This window comes from Lates calcarifer, linkage group LG5, assembly GCF_001640805.2.
Source record: "Lates calcarifer isolate ASB-BC8 linkage group LG5, TLL_Latcal_v3, whole genome shotgun sequence".
Lineage (NCBI taxonomy): Eukaryota > Metazoa > Chordata > Actinopteri > Centropomidae > Lates > Lates calcarifer.
In genome coordinates this window covers 15,198,760-15,219,409 of record NC_066837.1, presented here as the reverse complement: position 1 = coordinate 15,219,409, position 20,650 = coordinate 15,198,760, and the positions used below count along the sequence as shown (strand labels likewise).

At 41.7% G+C, this 20,650-nt stretch overlaps 1 protein-coding gene across 2 annotated transcripts in view; it reads right to left on the bottom strand.

Moving 5' to 3' along the window:
- Positions 1-15,966, bottom strand: part of pax5 (paired box 5) — a 58,609-nt gene extending 42,643 nt beyond the window's left edge. For both annotated transcript variants that reach the window (XM_018695796.2, XM_018695797.2), the window contains exon 1: positions 15,365-15,966. In XM_018695796.2, coding sequence (XP_018551312.1) covers positions 15,365-15,410 — 46 coding nt within the window. In that variant the 5' untranslated portion in view covers positions 15,411-15,966. The remainder of the gene's footprint in view (positions 1-15,364) is intronic.
- Between the last annotated feature and the right edge of the window lie 4,684 nt (positions 15,967-20,650).

Here is a 20,650-nt window from a genome sequence, read left to right as displayed (position 1 = left end):
TAGTGTCCAAGGCCTTGTCTTCCATCCAATTTTGTTTTGGAAAAGAACAACAGAAAACAGAAAATTGGACTGGTAGAGCAGGGGTGGTAACTCATACTTTTCCACCATGATCAAAGTTAGTTTGATTCAACCTCAAAAAATCTGTTCTTATTGCCTTAAAAATAAATTGACCAAGAAGATGTGGTTTCAGTGAAAAGTCCACACAGATAAATCACGTTAACTCATCTAAACTGCTTCGTGCACCTGCAGCTCTCCATTTGGTAACTGCTAAGCAGCTCAACTGAAGCAGTTGCCCATGGGTAAAATGCCTTGCTAAAGGGCAGTTTGGACAGTGACTGCATCACTGGTCATCAGGATCTTTGAGCTAAGCATCCACAGTCCAGTTTTGCTAAATACAACCTCTTGTTATGGATTTCTCTCATCCAGAAGACCCACAGAACTGCTCACCAAGGCTTCTACAAACATGGTCATGTCAAATTGAGTGTGTTTCTGTGGGTCAGCAGTTGGTAAAAGTGTATTCATAGATGTTTGTTTAGATTATTTGATTGAAATCTCATCGGCAGATCAGCTTGCTTGAGGCGCTACCCAAGACTGAAAGTGCTTTTTAACAAGTCTAGCTTTTAAAAGAATGTAAAAGACATGTTCAGCTGCTGGTGTTTCTTTACACGTACGATTATTGTTTATGAGGTTTGGTTAAGAAATATGGTAGCCTTGCCACAGCCTGACTTCCTGGGTTGAAATCCCACAATTGCTGGTCCCTGGCTGGAGTCAATTTAGTATCTCAGACACATCTGATTTCTTCTGCTGCTACTGATTTATCTTGCTCAGCATAATACTGCCAGTTGGACTATTCCAAAGTGCAAACTTGCTCATTTTCACCCGGGGCAGAGTACGTTAAGATCCTAAGTAAATGAAGGGATTTCAATTAATTATTGACCAAGGCCTTGCCCCGGCCCCTTACGGAAAAGATACCCTTAATATTTCTCCTGAGGGATGAAAGTATAAAAGGAAATGAATGAAAGAGTGCAAGGCTGGTACACACTAAAGCTGAACCTTCAGATAATTTAATAACTTTAAGTTTATACCCTGTTTAAATCATTTGGTCCTTTACTCCTGTAGCTTTAAGAGACAGAAAGTTCTAGTTGTCTGTTAATGCATCTGACAGTCTTCCCTTTTTGACAGACATATTTAAACGCAGCAACAAAGGAGTAAGGACAAGAGAAAATGGCTGTGAATCAGAGAAAAGTAACCAAGCAAGTTGATTTACAGGGATGTGTTTTCTGTATCTGTAGTTTCTGTTACCCTGCTCTGAAGGGATACCGACGTGTGCTGGACAAGAGGCCGAGTACACCGGAGAGAGGTCGGCAGTCTGTCGCAGTTCACGTTCACACCTATGTGAACCCATGAAAGGCTCCAGCGAGCCGAGCCAGGTCAGAAACCAGGAACTTCTTGTTTTGAGGCGACAGTGTAAACCACTGCTAACCACTGTATCAGCCAATATCCTCAGCAGCACCAAGATACAGTATACATGAGTGAGAAAGGGGGAAGGAAGACTTTTTCGGTATGTGTATATACTGTATATGTATATATCTCACCAAAGGCAGAGTATAAATCAACCAGAATTTCTCTCCCACATAATCCACTGGCTTTTGTATTACCATAGTGATTACGTCTTTAGGGGAAACACACACACAGACGCACACACGCTAATCCTAGCTGTGGGGGTAATAGATTTTAAACACATTACCCCAGCAGGGATACCCCCTAAAACACAAAGCTGTCCCCTGAACCTGTCCCCCTGTCCTCTTCTGTTCACCATCAGCATAAAATAAAGAAATACACACACACACAGCCTCCTCCAGCCCAAATATAAATAGTTCCACACATGGAGGATAAATACAGAAATGTGAAGTCTAGAGAGTCTCATTCTGTGAAATCAAACAAAGCTATTTCCAAATGGCTGATGTGTGCGGTCACTCTCTTCCACACTACTTTATTTTTTAAGATAGAGGAAGAAGCTTCATTATGCAGATGCCTTGCTGCAGACAGTACAATTTGAAAAGCAATCGCTCTTTACAAAAGACAGCAATATACAGACAGAGTCGCATCCATTTATGCAATGCCCCCGTGAACCCAGGCTCGACCGGGATTCAAAGACTAAATGGCATGAAATGTAACAACCACTATAAACTTTAAAGACAATATAATCGCATTAGCTGTGTCAAAAACCATTCAGGTTTTTTTTGTAGCAGTCCTGTTCGACTGAAGCAACAATCCACTGAATTAAAGAGAATATATTGTAGTATTTCAGATTTTAAAGGGGCACTCCACCAATTTTACACTTCAAAATCAGTTTATTTAACACACTCAGCTTGTACAAACTGCAATATAATTTCTTCTTTGGCTCTAGAAGAGCTTTTTAAAGTCTGAAGAAAATAACCAGAGTAATGTCATCAGATTAACCTCAGCTTGGGTTTGTAACAACAAATTTATAACAGAAAGCCTCCCTCACAAACTGAAGATGTGGCATTTGAAGGATGTTTACAGGTTCGGAGGGTCTAATGCAGATGCTATTGAGTTGCATTGTGGGAAGTGTAGGATACAAGGCTTTGTGGAGGTCGATCCATAAGGAGGAATATAAGTCAGGATATATCTGACTCTACTGCTTCTATTTTAACCTTTCTTTTTTTCTTTTTTTATTAGCGGCCCTTTAATAAAACCAAAGCAGTAAAAATATTTCCAGATGAGGTTGTATGTTCTTTAGAAGTAATACTGTAAGTGTTAATATTGCTTCAGTTTGCCTATTGGACAGGTGATACAAATGGAATAACAACACATGTGATGCACAGTTGACCCTGAGTATAGAGGATCATTCATTTGGACATTGAGAAAATCCAGTAGTTTCAACTCAGTGAACCTTTACAGATTATTTCAACACTGTGTTATCAATAAAACAAGCAGCTGCAGCTCTTCAAGAGATGAATAGTGGACTCAAAGCAACCTGGACTCTGATTAGTTCACATTCAGTTGGGCATATGTGCTGTCTTATGTATTTAGGACAATTCAGTGGCTTCCTGTGAGTTTGCTGATAGTTTTTAATGTTAATGGATCACGAAGTGAGTTCAAGTAATGTTATTTAGTCATATAGCAAATCACATATTTGCCTCAAAGGGCTTTATAGTCTACCAGATAACAGACCCTTGATTCACTGGAGATGCTGGCGACTGTTCCACTCTGCCACTGCTGAGCTCTACTGTTTTTTAATGGTTTTGGGACATTTGATGCCATTAATAGAAAGTTCATAGTAAAGAGATGATCAGAAACATGGAAAGAGAGATGGGAATAGCATCTAACAAATGTCCCCAGCCAGACTCAGACTAGAGATGTTGTGGTTTAAGTTCAGCACCTTACCCCCTAGACCAACACTTCACCCCTGAACCCTACTGTTACTGTATTTGTGCTTCTTGTTTGTGCTCCTGTGATTTTACTAGAAATCCTGATTGTAATGTCCTACTACGCACTGACGTACAAAGAGAAAACACACATACACACGTGCATTCCTCAAAGCAAGAGCGAGCCTTGCTGACCTACATGGACAAATTCAAGTCCTTAACACACTCCCTCGCTCTCTGTAAACGCTTTGCACGGTTGTAAAAAGGCATTATTCCTTCCCCCCTCTCTTTATTATTATTTCCTGAAACCTTTCCTGCCCGGTTCGTCTGAATAAGAAAAAAAAAAAAAAAAAAAAAAAGAAGCACAGTTTTTGCTGGGTCGTTTATAGAAGCCTACTGTGCTACGTCCTCCTCACCACAGGTATCTGCAGAGAAGACTCCCTCTCTCACTCCCTCTCTGTCTCTCTCTCTCTCTATCTCAGATAAGAGTAAATGAAATGGTTCCTTTCACCCTTCCTATCTGGGCCAGGGCATGAAATACGCCTTGCTTTGTAAAGAGATGGAGAGGAATGACTTGTGACCCACAAAAACCTCCTGATAACTATTTATTTACTTATCTGTGTATTTACTGTTGGCATTAGACGTCCGGGCTCTCACCATTCTTGTGGTAGGCTATGGGGATTATGTGTTTGAAATTTATTTTCCAACCTATAAATACTGATAGGGTCAAATGCAAAAACTTACACATTCCATAAAGGCATTTGTTTATCGACCTCTGCAGCATTATTCTCCGAATAAGTGGTTTAAGTTCTCATTTCAACTGTTGTATGCCATGTTTTTTACACAGTGGGCATTAGAGGAATGATGATGCCCTAGAGTGAGACTAAATTTGACCTTGCTGTTTTTATCATTGTAGCAGAAGGAAATGCTCCTCCTGCATGTTAGAGATGCATGGTCAGATGCCTAAAATAAATTATTTTGGAAACGTGTCACCTCACAGAAGAATCCAGGACTGGTGTTCCCCTCACAGCTGTGTGAGTTTAGTGACAGAGCTCCAGTAATTCATCACACTGACCAAACAAATCAACCACTCGCTCCCAGAAATTCAATCAACACTGGCCAACTTGGGAGGTTTTGTTGCAAATTAGATACAAAGGTTTTTTTTTATTATTTTGCCAAATTAGGGGTTTTGGCTTTTTAAGGGTCTGTCTATAAACGCTGAACCTACAGTCTCTGGAGGGGGGGGGGGTGTTGGCAGAGGCAGCAGCTTCAATTTCATCCTGGAGAAACAGAATCAGAGAGGGACAGAGACAGCCGGGGGACCAGGGGTCATTATGCATCCCTGTTGTATTTTATTTATTTAACCTTTATAGGAGCTGACTTAAGAGCCCAGCACCTCCTTAAATGTTTGATTGATTCACTGTTTCCGGGAGGAAAAAAATACAGAGATAAAGCAGAATATATTGGAGCTCCCCCATCCAGAAAATAAGGTCCATTAGGCTCTCTGTCTCTCTACATTCCTCTATGTCTCTCTCTCTCTCTCTCTCTCTCTCTCTCTCTCTCTCTCTCTGTGTCTCTCTGTCTCGCTCTCTCTCTGCATACCAACCTCTCTCTCCCTCTCTCTCTGTCTTTCTCTCTCTCATCTCTCATCTGCCTCGTCACGGCCTGACGATTCAAAAATAAAGCAAAAGAGAAATCGCAACAAAACGCCACCAGTTCTCTCTCTCTCTCTCTCTCTCTCTCTCTCTCTCTCTCTCTCTGTTTAAAAAAAAAAAGAAAGAAAGAGAAAAGAGGGAACTAGAAATTACTTTTGGCTGAAAACCTGTTTGGAAAGTTGCCCGCGAGAATACAGATGAAGCAAATTTCCTTGAGCAAACACTGAATAGATCTGTGAGATGTGCCAGGCAGGCGTTTTGGACGTATGGTGTTATTTTTCTCATGAAATGTGGAATAATTAATTTGTTGTTGGCGAAGTGCGACTCGGGAAAACCCGTCAATAAATCATTACATTTATCTTATATAGAAAAAACAGTCTGTCTACCGGAAAAAAAAATAATTATAATACTTGTATGACAAAGTAAAAATGAATAAATGAAGCCTGCTTCACCCTATAATTATTATATATTTACCTGCGTATTTTCAGTGGACAGAGTTCAGGATAAAGTTTTATTCAAATAAGATTCATATTTTTTTTCACTTCTGGTTTCTCCATAACTGTCATTTTGCCTGTTTTCTTTTCTTTAGGCTAAGTCATCACTAAGGTAGGCCACAGCCTCACCTACTTAACATTCAGCATGCCACTATTACCATTGCAATACGTGATTATGAAATTCAGCTCATTATCATCACAATTACCTTGTATAGATTTTTAAAACATCGCCGCTACATATTGTCCGTCATAACACAAAACACGCTCCAGAGTCAGCAAAGTTACAACTCAGGCGGTCCCGGTGTTTCAGGGATGATGTGAACCATATCGAATATTTGTACTTTTGAAAAGAAATCTTCAACACAGAGGACTGTGAGAGGGAGGGATAGGCGGACACTGGTTTTGACTGCGAAACACTTAGTAACCTTTGCTTTAAAAAAGACTAAAATAAAAAACCTTTGAATTAATATTAAGCACTATTAAAACTCTCTACTGCACACACGTATGCTACAGCGAGTCCCTGAAGTAGTGAAATGTATGCAGTTTCATTAAAGTGTTAACAGTGCACACTCACACACTGAAGACACACACAAACACGCGCAGCACATCCACACTCGCCCAACAACATTTCCACGCGTCACAGTCGATTCATCCCAACCCTACTCTCTCTCTCTCTCTCTCTCTCTCTCTCTCTCTCTCTCTCTCTCTCCCTACCTTTGACATTTTTTAGGTGTAATCGTTTTAAAGCGTCTCCGAGCTTTGACATATATAACTTTAGCTGCGCTGTGACCGTCAGCACCGCGGATCATTGGCTTTTGGTGAACCGGCGCAAGGGAAGAGGAAACGTGATTCGTTCTAGCTTTTTGGACGCGTGTGTGTGTGTGTGTGTGTGTGTGTGCAGCTTCTTTTTTTTATCCTGCAAGATAACGCACCGTGGGAACCTCTGTCAGTCACTTAACACAAGTTCTTTCCGGGACAACTCCAATAAAATGTCTAATGCATTATACACGCTGAAATACCTGTAGGACGCTTTATACGGCTTTTTAGCGGAGAGGCAAGATATTACAAGTATGTCCACCATGCAAATTGTGAATTAGGGGCTCCATTGAAATTACATTTTTCCCATCAAAAGTGTGTGTGTACAATTAAAATAATTCTATTGAAAAACATGCTCTTAATTAAGCTTGTTGAAAGTCCAGGTAAAGTTATTATTTCCTGTTATTTGGATTCATTTCAGATATTTAATGTGGGGATTTATCCAGCTGGGCTTAAAGTCAGTAGGACGCACTGTTTTGTGTTTTTTTTTTCTCAAGCTCAGTGTTTTTTTTTTTTTGTTCTCATAGACTGAAAGATTGCGGGTAAATAGAAGTCTTGTTTTTTTCTGTTATTTTCTATATTCGTGCAGGGTGTTTCACTATCATAGACTTCATGTGCAGGGAGGTAGCTGCTGTTTTGGGGAGGGAAAGTGGACCAAAAAAACAAAAACAAATCAACAACAACAACAACAAAAAAAAAAAAAAAGAAAGAAAAAGAAAAAGCAGGACCCGCCATGTCACGACTGAGTGACCAAGTTGTGTGTCCCCCCCCACCCCCCCCATTTATATATGCTACCATAGCTGCGTCCCCAAGCACCTGCTCCTGCTGAAGTGTCCTTGAGCAAGACACACCGAGCCTGCAAACGTGCTGTGTGTGTGTGTGTGTGTGTGTGTGTGTGTGTGTGCGCGCGCGCGCTCTGACCTGCCTGCTGGGCAGTGAAAGGAGAATTTCCCTGCGGGGGATCAACAGAGTCTCACCTCTGTTATTATTATATGACCAGAGCAGATCTCTGCCTGCACCTGTGCAGTATGTGTGTGTGGTGTGTCTGACCTGGTTATGTGGCAGAAACACTGTTACTGTGTTTGTGGATCAAGTTCAGCTTTTAGTCATGCTTTGTTAACCCGATCTCTCTCTCTCTCTCTCCTCTCTCTCTCTCCTCTCTCTCTCTCTCCTCTCTCTCTCTCTCTCTCTCTCTCACACACACACACACACACACCACCCCTGCACCCCGCCCCCCCCACCTCCTCCTCAGAGAGGAAAACACAGCAAACCGTCCAACAAATACAAGAAAACGCAGTCCTACATAGCCTCTGCATTACAATGCATTTCACAGTTAAAAAAAATCACCTCAGCTTCAATTTACACCTGTTCTATAATAAATACAGCAAGAAACGAGGCATCAAAAATCAAAATGAATATTAAATAGCAAATGCACAAACTAGAATATATAATAACTAAAAAAAAAACAATAACAACAATAAAAACACAATTCAGCCCATAAGTTTTGCATTATTCCAGATTTAAAACACTGCAAAAAATATCCATCTCCAAAGTTATTAGTTGAGTATCACGCTATTTGTCTTTTTTTAATGAAGCAAAATATTTGCCAAGACAGAGGGAGATCATTCACTTGCACAACAAATTTCCACATTACTTTAACTCCAGCTGTTCCGAGATTTTTCAAATAAATAAATTCCAGCATCTTGAATTTATCAGTCCAGTATTAAAATGTTATTTGATTTGCAGAAATCCTGGAACAGGCTGCTTCCTGTGAGTGGGATGCGATTGCTCGAATTATTTCAACACTGCTGCAGCCTTTTCTCTGTCGTTTCAGTAGACAGCTTCCATAAAAAATAAAAATAAAAAATAGACTAAGAGTGAAAGGAAGGATGTTTTTTGCAGTGTATTGTGCAGGTGGAAATGCTACTGCTCCGCTGTTACTGCATATGGACACAGAGTCGAGGGGGTGGGGGTGCTTGTTTAGTTCAGGGCAGGTGGGAACATGCAGATTGTGCAGATTATAAACGTATAAACTTACTGTGCATTGCCGCAAACGGGTCGTGTTTACAGTGAATCTCCATCGGTAAGATGGGGCTGGAGGGCCCCGGTTCGATATGAGGGGAAGGGGTCTTAAAAATGCCACCGGACGCCCTGCTTCAGTCGGCCACTTTACTGACAGACCGTGACCTCCCAATACAGATGAAAATGGGTAGGGGTCCCCTTCAAAGAGAGCAATTATTTCTCTTGATTAATTAAAAAAAGAAAGAAACTTTCATTGATTGACAGGGTCACACAGGTTGAACTCTGTCTCGAACTAAACGGGAGATTTATAGGCAGACGAGAAGAAGAAAGAAATGGCGTCAAGAAAATAAAAATAAAAATTATGAATCAGTGACGGGCTCCCTCCTCATGGGGACGGGACACCACAGCCGGTCTGTTCTGGCGTCTCCAAAACCAGAGGAGGGAAACGACAGCAATAGTGCTCATTCCTTCACCTGCACGTCAACACCAAGCTGCATCAGTCCAAGGACGAAAAAAAAAAAAGTCAAACTTTTAGCAAAATAAAAAATATATAGCTTATATATGGAGAGCAGACAAAGTAGTAGCTATAGCCTCCCTCCCTTTCTCTCCTTCTCGGTCCGCTGGCCGTGACCCCTGAACTGCGATGGGGGAAGCTGAAGTTTCTCCTCTCAGTCTGTTAAAATTGTTTTTTTTTTTTTTAAATTACAAAAATAGGAAAGAATACCCAGTTTAAACAGCCAAAAATATTCGTTACAGATCCAAGTTTGGGTGTTTTTTTTCTTCCAGGTTATTTTTTGCACATCGTCCTCGACAGCTGCTTTCACATTGACACTTGGTAATCTCCCATCAGTAAAGCGAGTGGCTGCTCACATCTTGAAGTCTCATATCCACCATGCCAATAAAAAAAAGGGAGATACAGAAAATTAGGCAGCAGAAAAATAATAATAATAATAAAAAGAAGCAGCGCTCTCTGGTTTGGGTAAAAGCTACAGAGGCTGAGTGGAGAGTTGTTATCCTGGCAGCTGTTGGTCTCTCTTCTGTCTCTTTCCCCCCCTCTGTGTTGACCAGGATTCGCTGCACAACCGTAGCTACACGACTCCCGGTTTATATGAGAGTTTGGAGACGAATTTCTTCGCGCTGGGGAAAAGAAAACAGTCCTGTTCCAAATTCTGAAGGTACTTTTTTCCCCCTCCGCGCTCACGCCAGAAAACGCCAGTAGCTGCTGTGCGTAGATATATACACAAGCGGGCTTCTTTAACTACCACAGAGTATAAAGCTGCCTGCGCCCCAGCGTCCACGGTGGCGCACGCCGCGTTTCAGGACCTGCTCTCGTGCGGACAGCGCCCGCGCTCCCAACCCCCTGGAACCCTAACCTACACGCGCCGGCCAGCTGCCCGTCACTCACAGCGGATCCGGCCAATCGCGACGCGAGCGCTGCCTCCGCATCACCGCCAGCCCCCCGGCTGGAATCGGGCGGGGGAAGGCGGCGATTGGCTGACGCGAATCCCGTGGGCCAATGACGCTCCGCATTCATTGTCCGTCCGCCAATGGTGGAGGCTCGGCGGAGGGACGCAGGGCTCGGGGAGTAGATGATCATATGTTTAATTTCAATTAACGAAGTAAAAAACCTAATGCCTTTATACCCATTTGCGCTCAATTTATTCATGTCAATATTAAATGGCTAATTAATTGAGTATTACTAAAAATGAGGCTTAGTTGCAGCAAGGCTTTATAAACGAGGGAATGCTCAATAACTCAAACAGCAATTGTCCATCTTTCTTTATTATAGGTAAAAAAAAAAAAAACGATTAAAAAGGAATACATAAAAGAAAAAGGTTGATTTTAAAGACCCATAGCATTTCAGTAAAATGCACTGAAGTTAAAATTTCAGACAAAAACCTTAAGCTTTCTGTTCCTTTAGCCATCATTGTAGGCCTACAGGAGGGAGAGCTGTCAACAATTGGCCCCCTGCATAATTCCCCCTCTTTCGTTCAACACAATGTCATAAATCTTTAGCTTTGGGGAGGAAATGTGAGGAAAACACATGAAACATGCATTCCCACTCATTACCTAATTGATCGCGGATCCGAACGGATGTCGTTTTTAATGAAATGCAATTGGCGAGCTCCGCATTTCCACTCCAAACTGAGAGAGAGAGAGAGAGAGAGAGAGAGAGAGAGAGAGAGAGAGAGAGAGTGGGGGAGATTCAATACATGTTCGTCCCACCTGATTTGAGAGGGCATATCTAAGCCTCGCCCCTGTAATATTAACCACACAAATAGCCTAAAGCATGAGCCAAATTAAAAAGTGTTATTTCCCTTCTTCCTGTTTCTAGACATTTAATCATTTTTTTGGTTCCTCGGTGTTTATACCGCGCGCATAGCACTTTAGATTAGACACGTTTAAGGAGAGAAATAATCACGTGGTTATTGCCTATATAACAGCATCATTAAAGATAGCCTGGTACTTATACTTTCATTTAGGCAGCTGGTATTTACAGTGGCACACTAATGAACAACAACAATAACTACCTCTGTCTTATTCTGCCTAGTTTTTATCCTCAGCAGACTCTCGGGCTTGATGTACCTCAAGGCAATGCATCTGATCCTGAAAAGGTCAGTGTATGATATTACTGAGTTTATTTAATTTTTGATTTTAAAAAAATATTATTATATGTGGATTTCTTGCTTTGCATTATTGGTTTCCATCCTCCTTTCATAATGAGCGCTTCTACCCTAAGAGCAGTAGACTGGCTCATGTTTAACCGCTCATAACCCCAAAAACAAGTGACTTAAATCCAACAACAACAGAAGCGGTCAGACTGGTGCGTTATCCTCATTAAAACAAACACATTTCTATTCATTTCAGTTATTAGTTCCTATGTGAAATCACCCCAACTGAAAGGTTGGAGTTTTGCTCTCTGGCGTGGGTTTCCTCAGTGAGCCACGAGGGGGCGTTCAACCTTGGGCGTACGCACACGCACGTGCGCACAGATACACACACCGAGCAAACACAAGATATACAGAAACTTTACCAGCAACATATTTTAACTGAAGAGTCCAATGAAGAGATCCCTCACATACAGAGCCTACAGTGGAAGCACATAAACACAATGTAAGACCCATGAGTATCTGGCTGCTGAATAAGCCACTCTGTTTCTCTAACCCAGATCTTAGACACTAAATATGGTTTCATGAATCCTCATTGATTTCACGTCCCTGCTCTATAATCCACTGACAGTAAACTACACAAGTCCGTACAAGCATTCACACTAATCCTCATTCATATTTCACATCTATTTCTCGAGTCTTCATGAATTAGGCCTCATACAAATCTGACAGACAGCAAACCAGATTGATTTTGTTTTTATATTCAAAAACAAAAAAATATATAGACAAGAAAAAGAAAAAGACCCAGATGTAGTGGAGAAACAGAAACCTGGATGTGTAGACTTAGATCATGTACAAAAGACATGAGGCCTGCGTTTAGGCCACATGTGATTCAAAGGAGCAGAAGTAGGCGAGTATAGACAATGGCAGTGACACAACTGCGAGAAAATACCCAGCAAACTGGGAAATCTGTTGGCTATTCTCTAATTTTTTATATGCATAATCCAACATACAGATATTTAGATGTAAAATGTCTGTTTTTTGTGTTTCTTTCTTTTTACATACACATAAATAAAACTGGCTCTTGAAATCTCAAAGAAAAAAAAATCAGACTCTAAAGCAAAAGCACAGTCATATCATAGTGTGCAATTCAGTTTTTTCGTTTTCGTTGTATCCGTTCGTGCAGCCAGAGTCTGGTTTTATTTATTGAGATATAGACACGAGCGCTTCTCTTCCCCCCAACAGAAGTAAATTGCTGCCGTCGCCCTTGTCTCTCCGATTTGCAAATTAAATACATAAGCAATTAAAAAATCCAAACACAATCAATCATGTATACAAATTGTTGTTGCTTTAGGGTTGGAAATTTGAAGAAAACTTCCATCAGGGTAGGACGACTTTAATCCGGGGGTCCAAATCCATTACCATATTTCATTACCTCCCCAGTGCTGGAAATGGGAGGATAGGAGGGTGGAGGAGGGGAGGTGGGTGGAGGAGGGGGAGAGAGAAAGGGTGTGTATACTTTTTAAAACATTGGTAAGAATGTGGCTGAGTCGTGATAATCATTTGGAGGCAATGTTGTTGTTTAAGTGCTCCGTCGTTTCCCTTCCTTCCTTCCTCCTCTCTCCCCTTTTCCCCTTCCCTCCATCCACCATGAAAGCTTCGGCTGTTTTGCTTTTTTGCGCCCGAGCCTCGAAACGGAAAAGCAATGAAAAATTAATAGCGCATGTTAACTCCACCAGCTCGTTTATTACACGCCCGCTGACTGTAAACATAATGAGAAAGCTCCCGTATCTCTTCTTAAGTTTTCATTTGCTTATAAAATATAAAAGTCATAACTAATAAATAAAATATATGGACTGGAGAGGAGAGTGAACCGTCTTGGACTTCGCCGAGGTGGAACTCGACTGTGTGCCGAGCAGGTGAATCCTGCTGCTGAACGGACTGGCTTCTCTCCCACTCGCGGGCCTGTAATCGAACGCACCTATTTGTACTCGTTTGGTGCGGTGATAATGGAAGTAAAGACCGGTCTGTCATCTGTCAGGGCGGGGGTGGGGTGGGGTGGGGTGGGGGTCTCAAGGCCCTGCTGGCCGCGGTATCAGGCCACGGCCTCCTGTGCTGCCATGGGGCACTTGAGGTCAAAGCGAAAGTAGGCTATGCCATGTGAGGTCATCTCTCTCTCTCTCTCTCTCTCTCGCTCTCTCTCTCTCTCTCTCTCTCTCTCTCTCTGTCTCCCCTCCCTCCCCTCTTACTCTCCTCCATCCATCTCTCTCCACCGCAGCTTTCTGTCTGTTTAGTGAGCAACAACTTTAAGGTGGAGAATGTGGAAAAAAAATCTGTTCTGTACGAAGCCTAAACGATCAGGGGATGAACGGTTTCAGGGAGGCACAGGCACAGTACATGTGGACCGCAGCTCGAACCTGACCGTGCCATTTTTGCCCAAAGTGGAGCTGTTGTATTATTTAAAATGATTTTTGGAAGGCATGAGTTAGGTTCGTAGGTCACTTATTATGTTTACGTATTAGTAAAATAAAAAAAATTAACGTCAGCCCCTCCTTCTTATCTTCAGACAGTTACTGAAATGGCGGTCCCGCTCATTGGAAAGAACCGGTCTACGCACTTTTACGCACGGCCAACCTGCAGGGCGGGAAGAGAGAGAAGGAGTGGGTGGTGGAGGGGTCTCATTAGATCCACATTCATTCTCGCAGATTCTCCTTTGTACCCTGAGCACGTATTTTAAAGTGAGAGGAAATGGAGAGGCTGTAGGTATAGGCCCTGGGCCCTGAAGACTTTACACATCAACAGGGGAGGGCCTCCTTTAAACTCTGATTTCCTCAGTGGTTAAAAGGTTATTATCCAATTGCTACAAATCCCATTGCTTTCACCGTTTATCAGAGGGTAGAGCCCACTCCACAAAAGACTGCAAAGAGGCCATTATTTGTCTTACAGACCATAGGCATTATTTGATGACAAATGTGCACAGAAGGCCTGGCGCAAGCTAATTTATTTCTTTTTCGAGACAGTGTGGCGCAGTCGGAGCAGCAGCTCCCCGCTGCAACATTGTGGAAATGAATATGACGAACAACACCGAGCCAGCAGTCTGCCCTTCAATAAAATGTTGATTCATGATGTCTTAAACATCTACCAGGCATGCATTACCGTAGTCTTTGTAAAAGACAATCAGGAGCACTAAAGCAGATTTTGTGCTTTTCCTGGAGAAAAGGCTTCCACTGGGCCCAACGCCCTCTCAGAGAGGCTGATCACCTGCCCACGGTTTCTTAATGACAAACGACGTTTTATCAATGCAGACGCAGCGGGCAGCAGTATGAAATGATGTGATATCCATTGGGTGCCATAACAAGGTCGATGGCCTGATCCACTGCTGTACCAGACCCCGCTGTTTTATGAATAGGCCTATAGGAGATGAACCTGTTGAATAAAGTAATGGAGTCAGAGCCGGAAAGAGTCGAGCTTCAGGCTTTGAATTTAGGGAAGTCGTTCGGCTGAACCGCGAGTGTAATTGTGGTCCACAAACAAGACAGCAAAAAAAGCTCCCACCTGCTCATCATCTCACAGATGCAAAGTATTGACCGAGCTGCATTTACAAAAGCATATGTGAGCAAATGTGTGAGTCCGTGGCACACACACACACACACACACACACACACACACTGCATTACCATGTTGCACAAATCCACTGTATTTTTATTATAAGAACCAATCATGGCACCAAGGTACTCCTCTCAGGTGATGGTGCACAGACTGGACCAACACGTGGAGCTGACCTGACGCACAATGTGGTGCCAACTCAAACCAACAAATTCTGCCACTTTTGCTTCTTTACGAACATGTGTCAAAAAGTGCACATTTAAAAAAAAATGAATAAACAAAGTCCTTAATGTCATCCAAATCTGATTTTTAACCAGCCAGGGTATTAATGCCAAACTGCAAAACTCTCCAGCCACACATCTTTTTCTTTTGCTCTTTAAAGTCTAAGAAAATTCTCAAAAGAGAGCAGAAAGTTTCCACTAAGAGAGTACTGATCATCGTGACTCCAGAAGTTTCACAAACTTAAAATAAAAGCCATGAAAAGCCATGTGTGTGTGAGCAACTGGCTAAAAGCAAATTGATAAATATACCTGCTTTTCATATTAAATAACACAGAACAGCATAATAAAGCCAAAAAAAAAAAAAAAAGGCAAAAAAAAAAAAAAAGAAACATTTTCTGTAACTTCAACGTCCATAAATAACTTCCAGCAATACATGTACAAGTGTCTCACAAGCAGAGCTGTGAAGCAACAAAAAACAACTTGTTTAAAGTGTAAAATTAAAAGTTAGTAAAAGTGAAATTAAGCTCAAGTGAGCCGGTGCGACCCTACCTGCTCTCCCCAGCCGCAGTGCAGGACTCTTGGGCCCCTGGTCCATGTTAACCCCGTTAGAACAGGGGGAGGCGATGGAGGGAGAAAAAAGGAAAAGAACAAAAACTTTTCGCAGTGTCCCCCTCTCCCTCTCTCTCTCTCTCTCTCTCTGTCTCTCTCACCCCCTCTCTTTCTCCCTAACTCTCTGGCACTGTTTTCGTCCCCCCCCCGCCCCCTCTTTTTTTTTCTTTCGTCCTACAGTACTTTTGGGGCGAGTTGTAGGTTGAAATAATTCGACCCTTCCGCTCCCTATTGCACTCCCTGCGAGTGCTCAGTCAGCTGCAACTAAACGCTTTAGGTGGAAAAAGGGCTTCGGGGGGAAGCGTGAAATGATCACGCCGAGTAAAAGAGCCGCTCTCTCAATGTGCGCTCATGTCCTGTCCCTTTCCTGCACGAGCTGCACACACACACACAAAAAAAAAAATGCAGTGCGCGTACACGCTCACGCGCACGTATGAACACACACACACATACATACATACACACACACACACATACACTTCCACGCATACATACACACTACATACAACCTCCACCTTTCCCTGCAGGGCCGCGCCCCCCTCACTCGCATCTGTTACCAAGTTCCACTTTACTAAACTTTCCCGCCCCCGCCCCAGTCTCCCCCTCTGTGTCTTTCTCTCACTCTCCCCCTCTTTTATGTTAGATTCATTTCCTCCGGGACACACCCCGTAGATAGCTGTGCAGGTTGGTAGCTAGAACATCAAATTACATGCGTAATGTCAGTGCAGGTTTGGTTACTTTTCATTAACTTATAAACAGAGAGAAAGTTGGTTCTTGAGTGAGTTTTTGTTCGCTGTCCTTTCAGCAACTTCCACGAAACACGTTTCTGAGTGTCTCTCCAAACTCCTCTCCTCCTCTCCCGGCGTACACCTGATACGCACGGAGCTCTTTACGCATTACGCACGAACTGAAAGACCGCGCAGCAGCAGCAGCAGCAGCAGCAGGTGCACACGCGGGGCTACAACTTCAACTTCATCGCCTGTGCAGCCAGAGAGTGCAGTCTTCTCCCTCTGCATGCGCTGCGTGCAAAAGTGTTTGCTACCAAAAAAGAAAAGAAAAAAAAAACAAAAACGGATAGTTCCGGTCCTCGGCTCTGATTGTTCGCAGACACACACCTGTGAACGCGTAGCATTTCATTTAAATATTAATTTGCCAACTGAAAATTTCCACTCATACTGATACTCTCCGCTTTGTTTGGTTCTCATCGAGAACTTTTATTCTCTGGCGGAACAATGACATTCAAGATTTCCTGAACATGTGTGCTCTCTTCGGCTCTTCCGTTTTTATTAAAGCAGACATCCACTGAAGACACGGCTGTACACTCGTTTTAGACCAAGTGAGAGGGTTTTACTCCTTTTAGTGCAGAGTTATACCCAACGCGCATTGTGTAACCCGGGGGCCTCGTTTGGCTGATCACAGCTTAGCCAAAAATCGGGATAGGTAAAGCCCTTCAAAATAAAATAAAAACTTAGACTCTAAGTGCGTCATAACTTGAGTTCGTATTAAATTCATTGACAGATTTAGAAATTTCGCCCGCACCTTAACCCCTCCCTCTCCACACTTTCATTTATCCCTTTTAACCAATAGGGTTCACACGCTCACGCACAAACGTGAAATTAGAAACATTTTAAAAATCCCCAATTGAAACAAAAGTACCAAAAACACGGCCATCAGAGCAGCCTGCTTATATGTGAGTATTGGCGCTTATCAGTGTAAGCTGAAAGTAGGCTACATGATCTGCAGAAGTCTCTCCTTGGGGGAGAAATGATAATAGTTAGGCATGAGTGCGTTCAACTAGATTTCAACTAACTGATAGGCGTGCAGTTTGAGCCGGAAGTGAGGGGTCTCTGCGAGATAATACACCACAAACAGGTTGAAGTGATTCGGCGTCACAAAATGTTAACACACCAGGTGAATACGTGAGGAGAAGACGAGGCAAATGAAATGTGCTTTTATTGCAGAGGCAAAAGCTGAGGGAGTGGATGTTGAGTTAAAGGCCACTTTCAGGGGAAAACACGATATTTCACAACAAAATTCCAACCGGACTTGATTCAAAAAAAAAAAAAAAAAACAGTGAAAGAGGGAAATAAAGATTTTAAAACTATTTATTTTTCTCACAGTGGCTGTGTCTCCTGACTCAGTGTCTAACTTCTCCCTCCTTCCCTCCGTTTCTGTCCTCCAGACAGCTGCAGGTCTCAGGGTTCACGCGCAGCCCCGAGACAATTGAGTGCGGAACAAAGCAGGAGACAGCGACCCATTTTGCTCTGCTTGTCGCCTCGCGCTGCAACACTACGACCCTGACCTTCGGCTCGCGCCCACAACATCAAAACATAAATACTAATGTTTCCTATAGTGATGGCGGGAAACAGGAAAAAAGAGACCTGACCTTCAGGCGGAGAAACAGCCACCTATAAATCAATGGTAGACGCTTATCAGGGAATATATTAATTTATTCCTGAACTCAGAGCAGATGTCACAGGAGGGACTTCAGGTTAAACTGATTTTTATGTGAGCACGAGGCGAGTAAAATGTACAGTATGGGCACAATTAGAAACGTGGATAAAGTGAGTCGGTCAAAATTAACTTTCTACAAAATACAGAGTAATATTTATTACTTACAGCCTCCTGCTGACACTTATTAGATTGCTGATGATTGCATATTGTTTTCAGAGTTGTCGCTTCATATATAGTAATATAAACCAGAGGAGTTATAGTCTAACTCTTATGGCTCTCTGTGGCATTTACAAGAGCTTGAATCCTCCACAGACTTGCCTCATCCTTATCTTTTCATAGGCCCAAAAGTTGAATCTGTATGCATGACCATGGCTGCGGATTATTCAGTGCATTTCCTAAACGTGTGAGCTCACAGGAAAGACTGTACAATTATCTGCTATTGAGCTGTTTGAAGAAACCAAGTTATTATATTCTACATACGTTTTAATTTGGGTTATTTTGCCAAGTTTACAGGAGCAAGATTAAACAGACAATTTGACACAATTAAAAATTCAATTTCCAAAATATGAAATGGATACAGTTGGAAGGAAATAAGATGAATAGCTTAAAACCTATTTTATTTATTTATTATTTATTTTTTATCTTGTGATTTATTTTCACATGATTATTATTTTTTAATATACATAAACATCACAAGATTTTGAAATATAACATAGCTGTAATAATGTTAATAGAACTAATCATTTATAATAATAATTATTATTGTTATTATTAAATGAAAATCTGCATCATGTTTTATATATTCATGTTTTTAAAAATCTATACAACAATTTATCAATTTATACATTAGCTGCTCAATTCAAGAGCTAAAAGGTCAAATTATATGTAAACTATATCAAGTGCTTGATCTATATCAATGTCTTTACCATTATTCTAATATCTAGTTACATGTGTTTTTACTATTTCAGGCCAGAAATATATATTTTTAAAAATGTTCTTTCATTTGTCTCCTGCAGCCTCAGTGAGGTGTCGCTGCACATTTGGCTTTCCTACAGGATCTCTTCAAAGAATTCGCCATAGTTTAGATATTAATCATCACTTGTTTGTTTTTCACCCCGCGTGCTAATTAATGTAATTAATATGAGGGGGGAGTAGTTGGATCGGTGACCCGAGCTCTGACCGAGCGGAACCGGAAAGAATCGCATTAACGCGCGCGACAGAAGAACTAAAGGGACGATTAGAACAATAAGTAAACACGTAAACACAGGAGGAGACGCTGTCTGTCTCTCTGGGACTTTTTGGCTTTCAGCAGACCGTTTAAATGTAATGTAAACTACAGGGAAAGACAAAGGTTTAAAGCCCCGCAGTTGTGAGGGTTTTTAGATCAGTGCAGAAAAGATGTGGGTTTCTACTTGGTAATGAAGAATCACATCTGCATGACCTGTCTCCCTGGTTTTTTGTAGTTCAGAAACAGTCGTGGAAAAAGTGTGCAGAGCATTTATTTAGATGAAAGTTGCAACATCATCTAAAAATACTCAATTACAAGTAAAAGTCTTGTTTTCAAAATGTAATGATCATAAATTAAGGTGTTCATTATGTATGTGGCCCTTTTCAGTATGTTGTGTATTATTGATTATTATATCATATCATCATATATCCTACATTATTATAGACATGTTCTTGGCTCACCAGTAGTTTACTGATGCATTAACATGTAATGTTGTTAATGTTGCAGCTGCTTCAAAGTGGACTTTGTTTTAACCACCTATTTCATATGAAAAGCCTTTTTTCCTGCAGAACAACAACAGCCTGTTAGATAAATGCAAAAGAGTAAAAGTAGAATATTCCTCTGAATTGTAGTGAAGTACAAAGAAGCAGAAAATAGAAAGTATAGGTACCTCAAAATGATACTTGGGTGCAGTGCTTGAGTCAATCTATTCATTTACTTTCCATTATTTTTTTTTCAAAATCGTAAGTTGTGTAATCTCCCAGAATTTGGCTGAAAATAAAGGCAATGTTTGTTCAGTTTCCCACTCACAGATCATTTATTCCAATTTCGAAAGTTTGTCATCACTTACTTATATCCCTCCACTTTTCATAATTGATATTTAGCTCTTTTTTTGTTAATTCTGTTTTCTTCCTTTTATGTTGGCTGCTTCATATTCAAATGCTACATGAATAAATCTTTACTTCCTAACTTCCCAACTCAAGGTTTTAATGTTTCTAACTCTTACACTTGAAGCATATCATGGATGAACAATACTTCTTTGTGTGTGACATAATACTACTTTTTATCCATTTGTCTCACATTTCTGTACACTAAGACAGTGAAACCTACACTAACACTCAAATAAAAACTTGCCCCTGGCGCTGCTGCGTTTGCCTTTGCTTTCCTCAAAGCACTCGGAGCCACCGTGCTGATTGAGCTTACCTCTGTATCCCTGGGATTTAATTCAGGGTGGCACTTCACTATGGCGACACAAGGTTTCCCTTTTTTGCAGCCGTGGTGCCTGGGTGTTGCTGTGACTATAGAGGCTCGAAGGGGGCTTAAGGGCTGCAGGGCGGATTGAGAAATGGGACACATTATTTGTCCATGAAACATTATGTGACACAACATGACACCCGGCCATTTGTATGTAAAGGTAAACATTTCAGCGTGACGATTCAACAAGAGCGGACAAGGCTCCTGTCAATGTGGTTTTATACCCGCAGCTGAGAAAGAGGTGTTGTGGCATCGTGTGGTGATGGAGTGTGTGTGGGACTCTGTGTGTG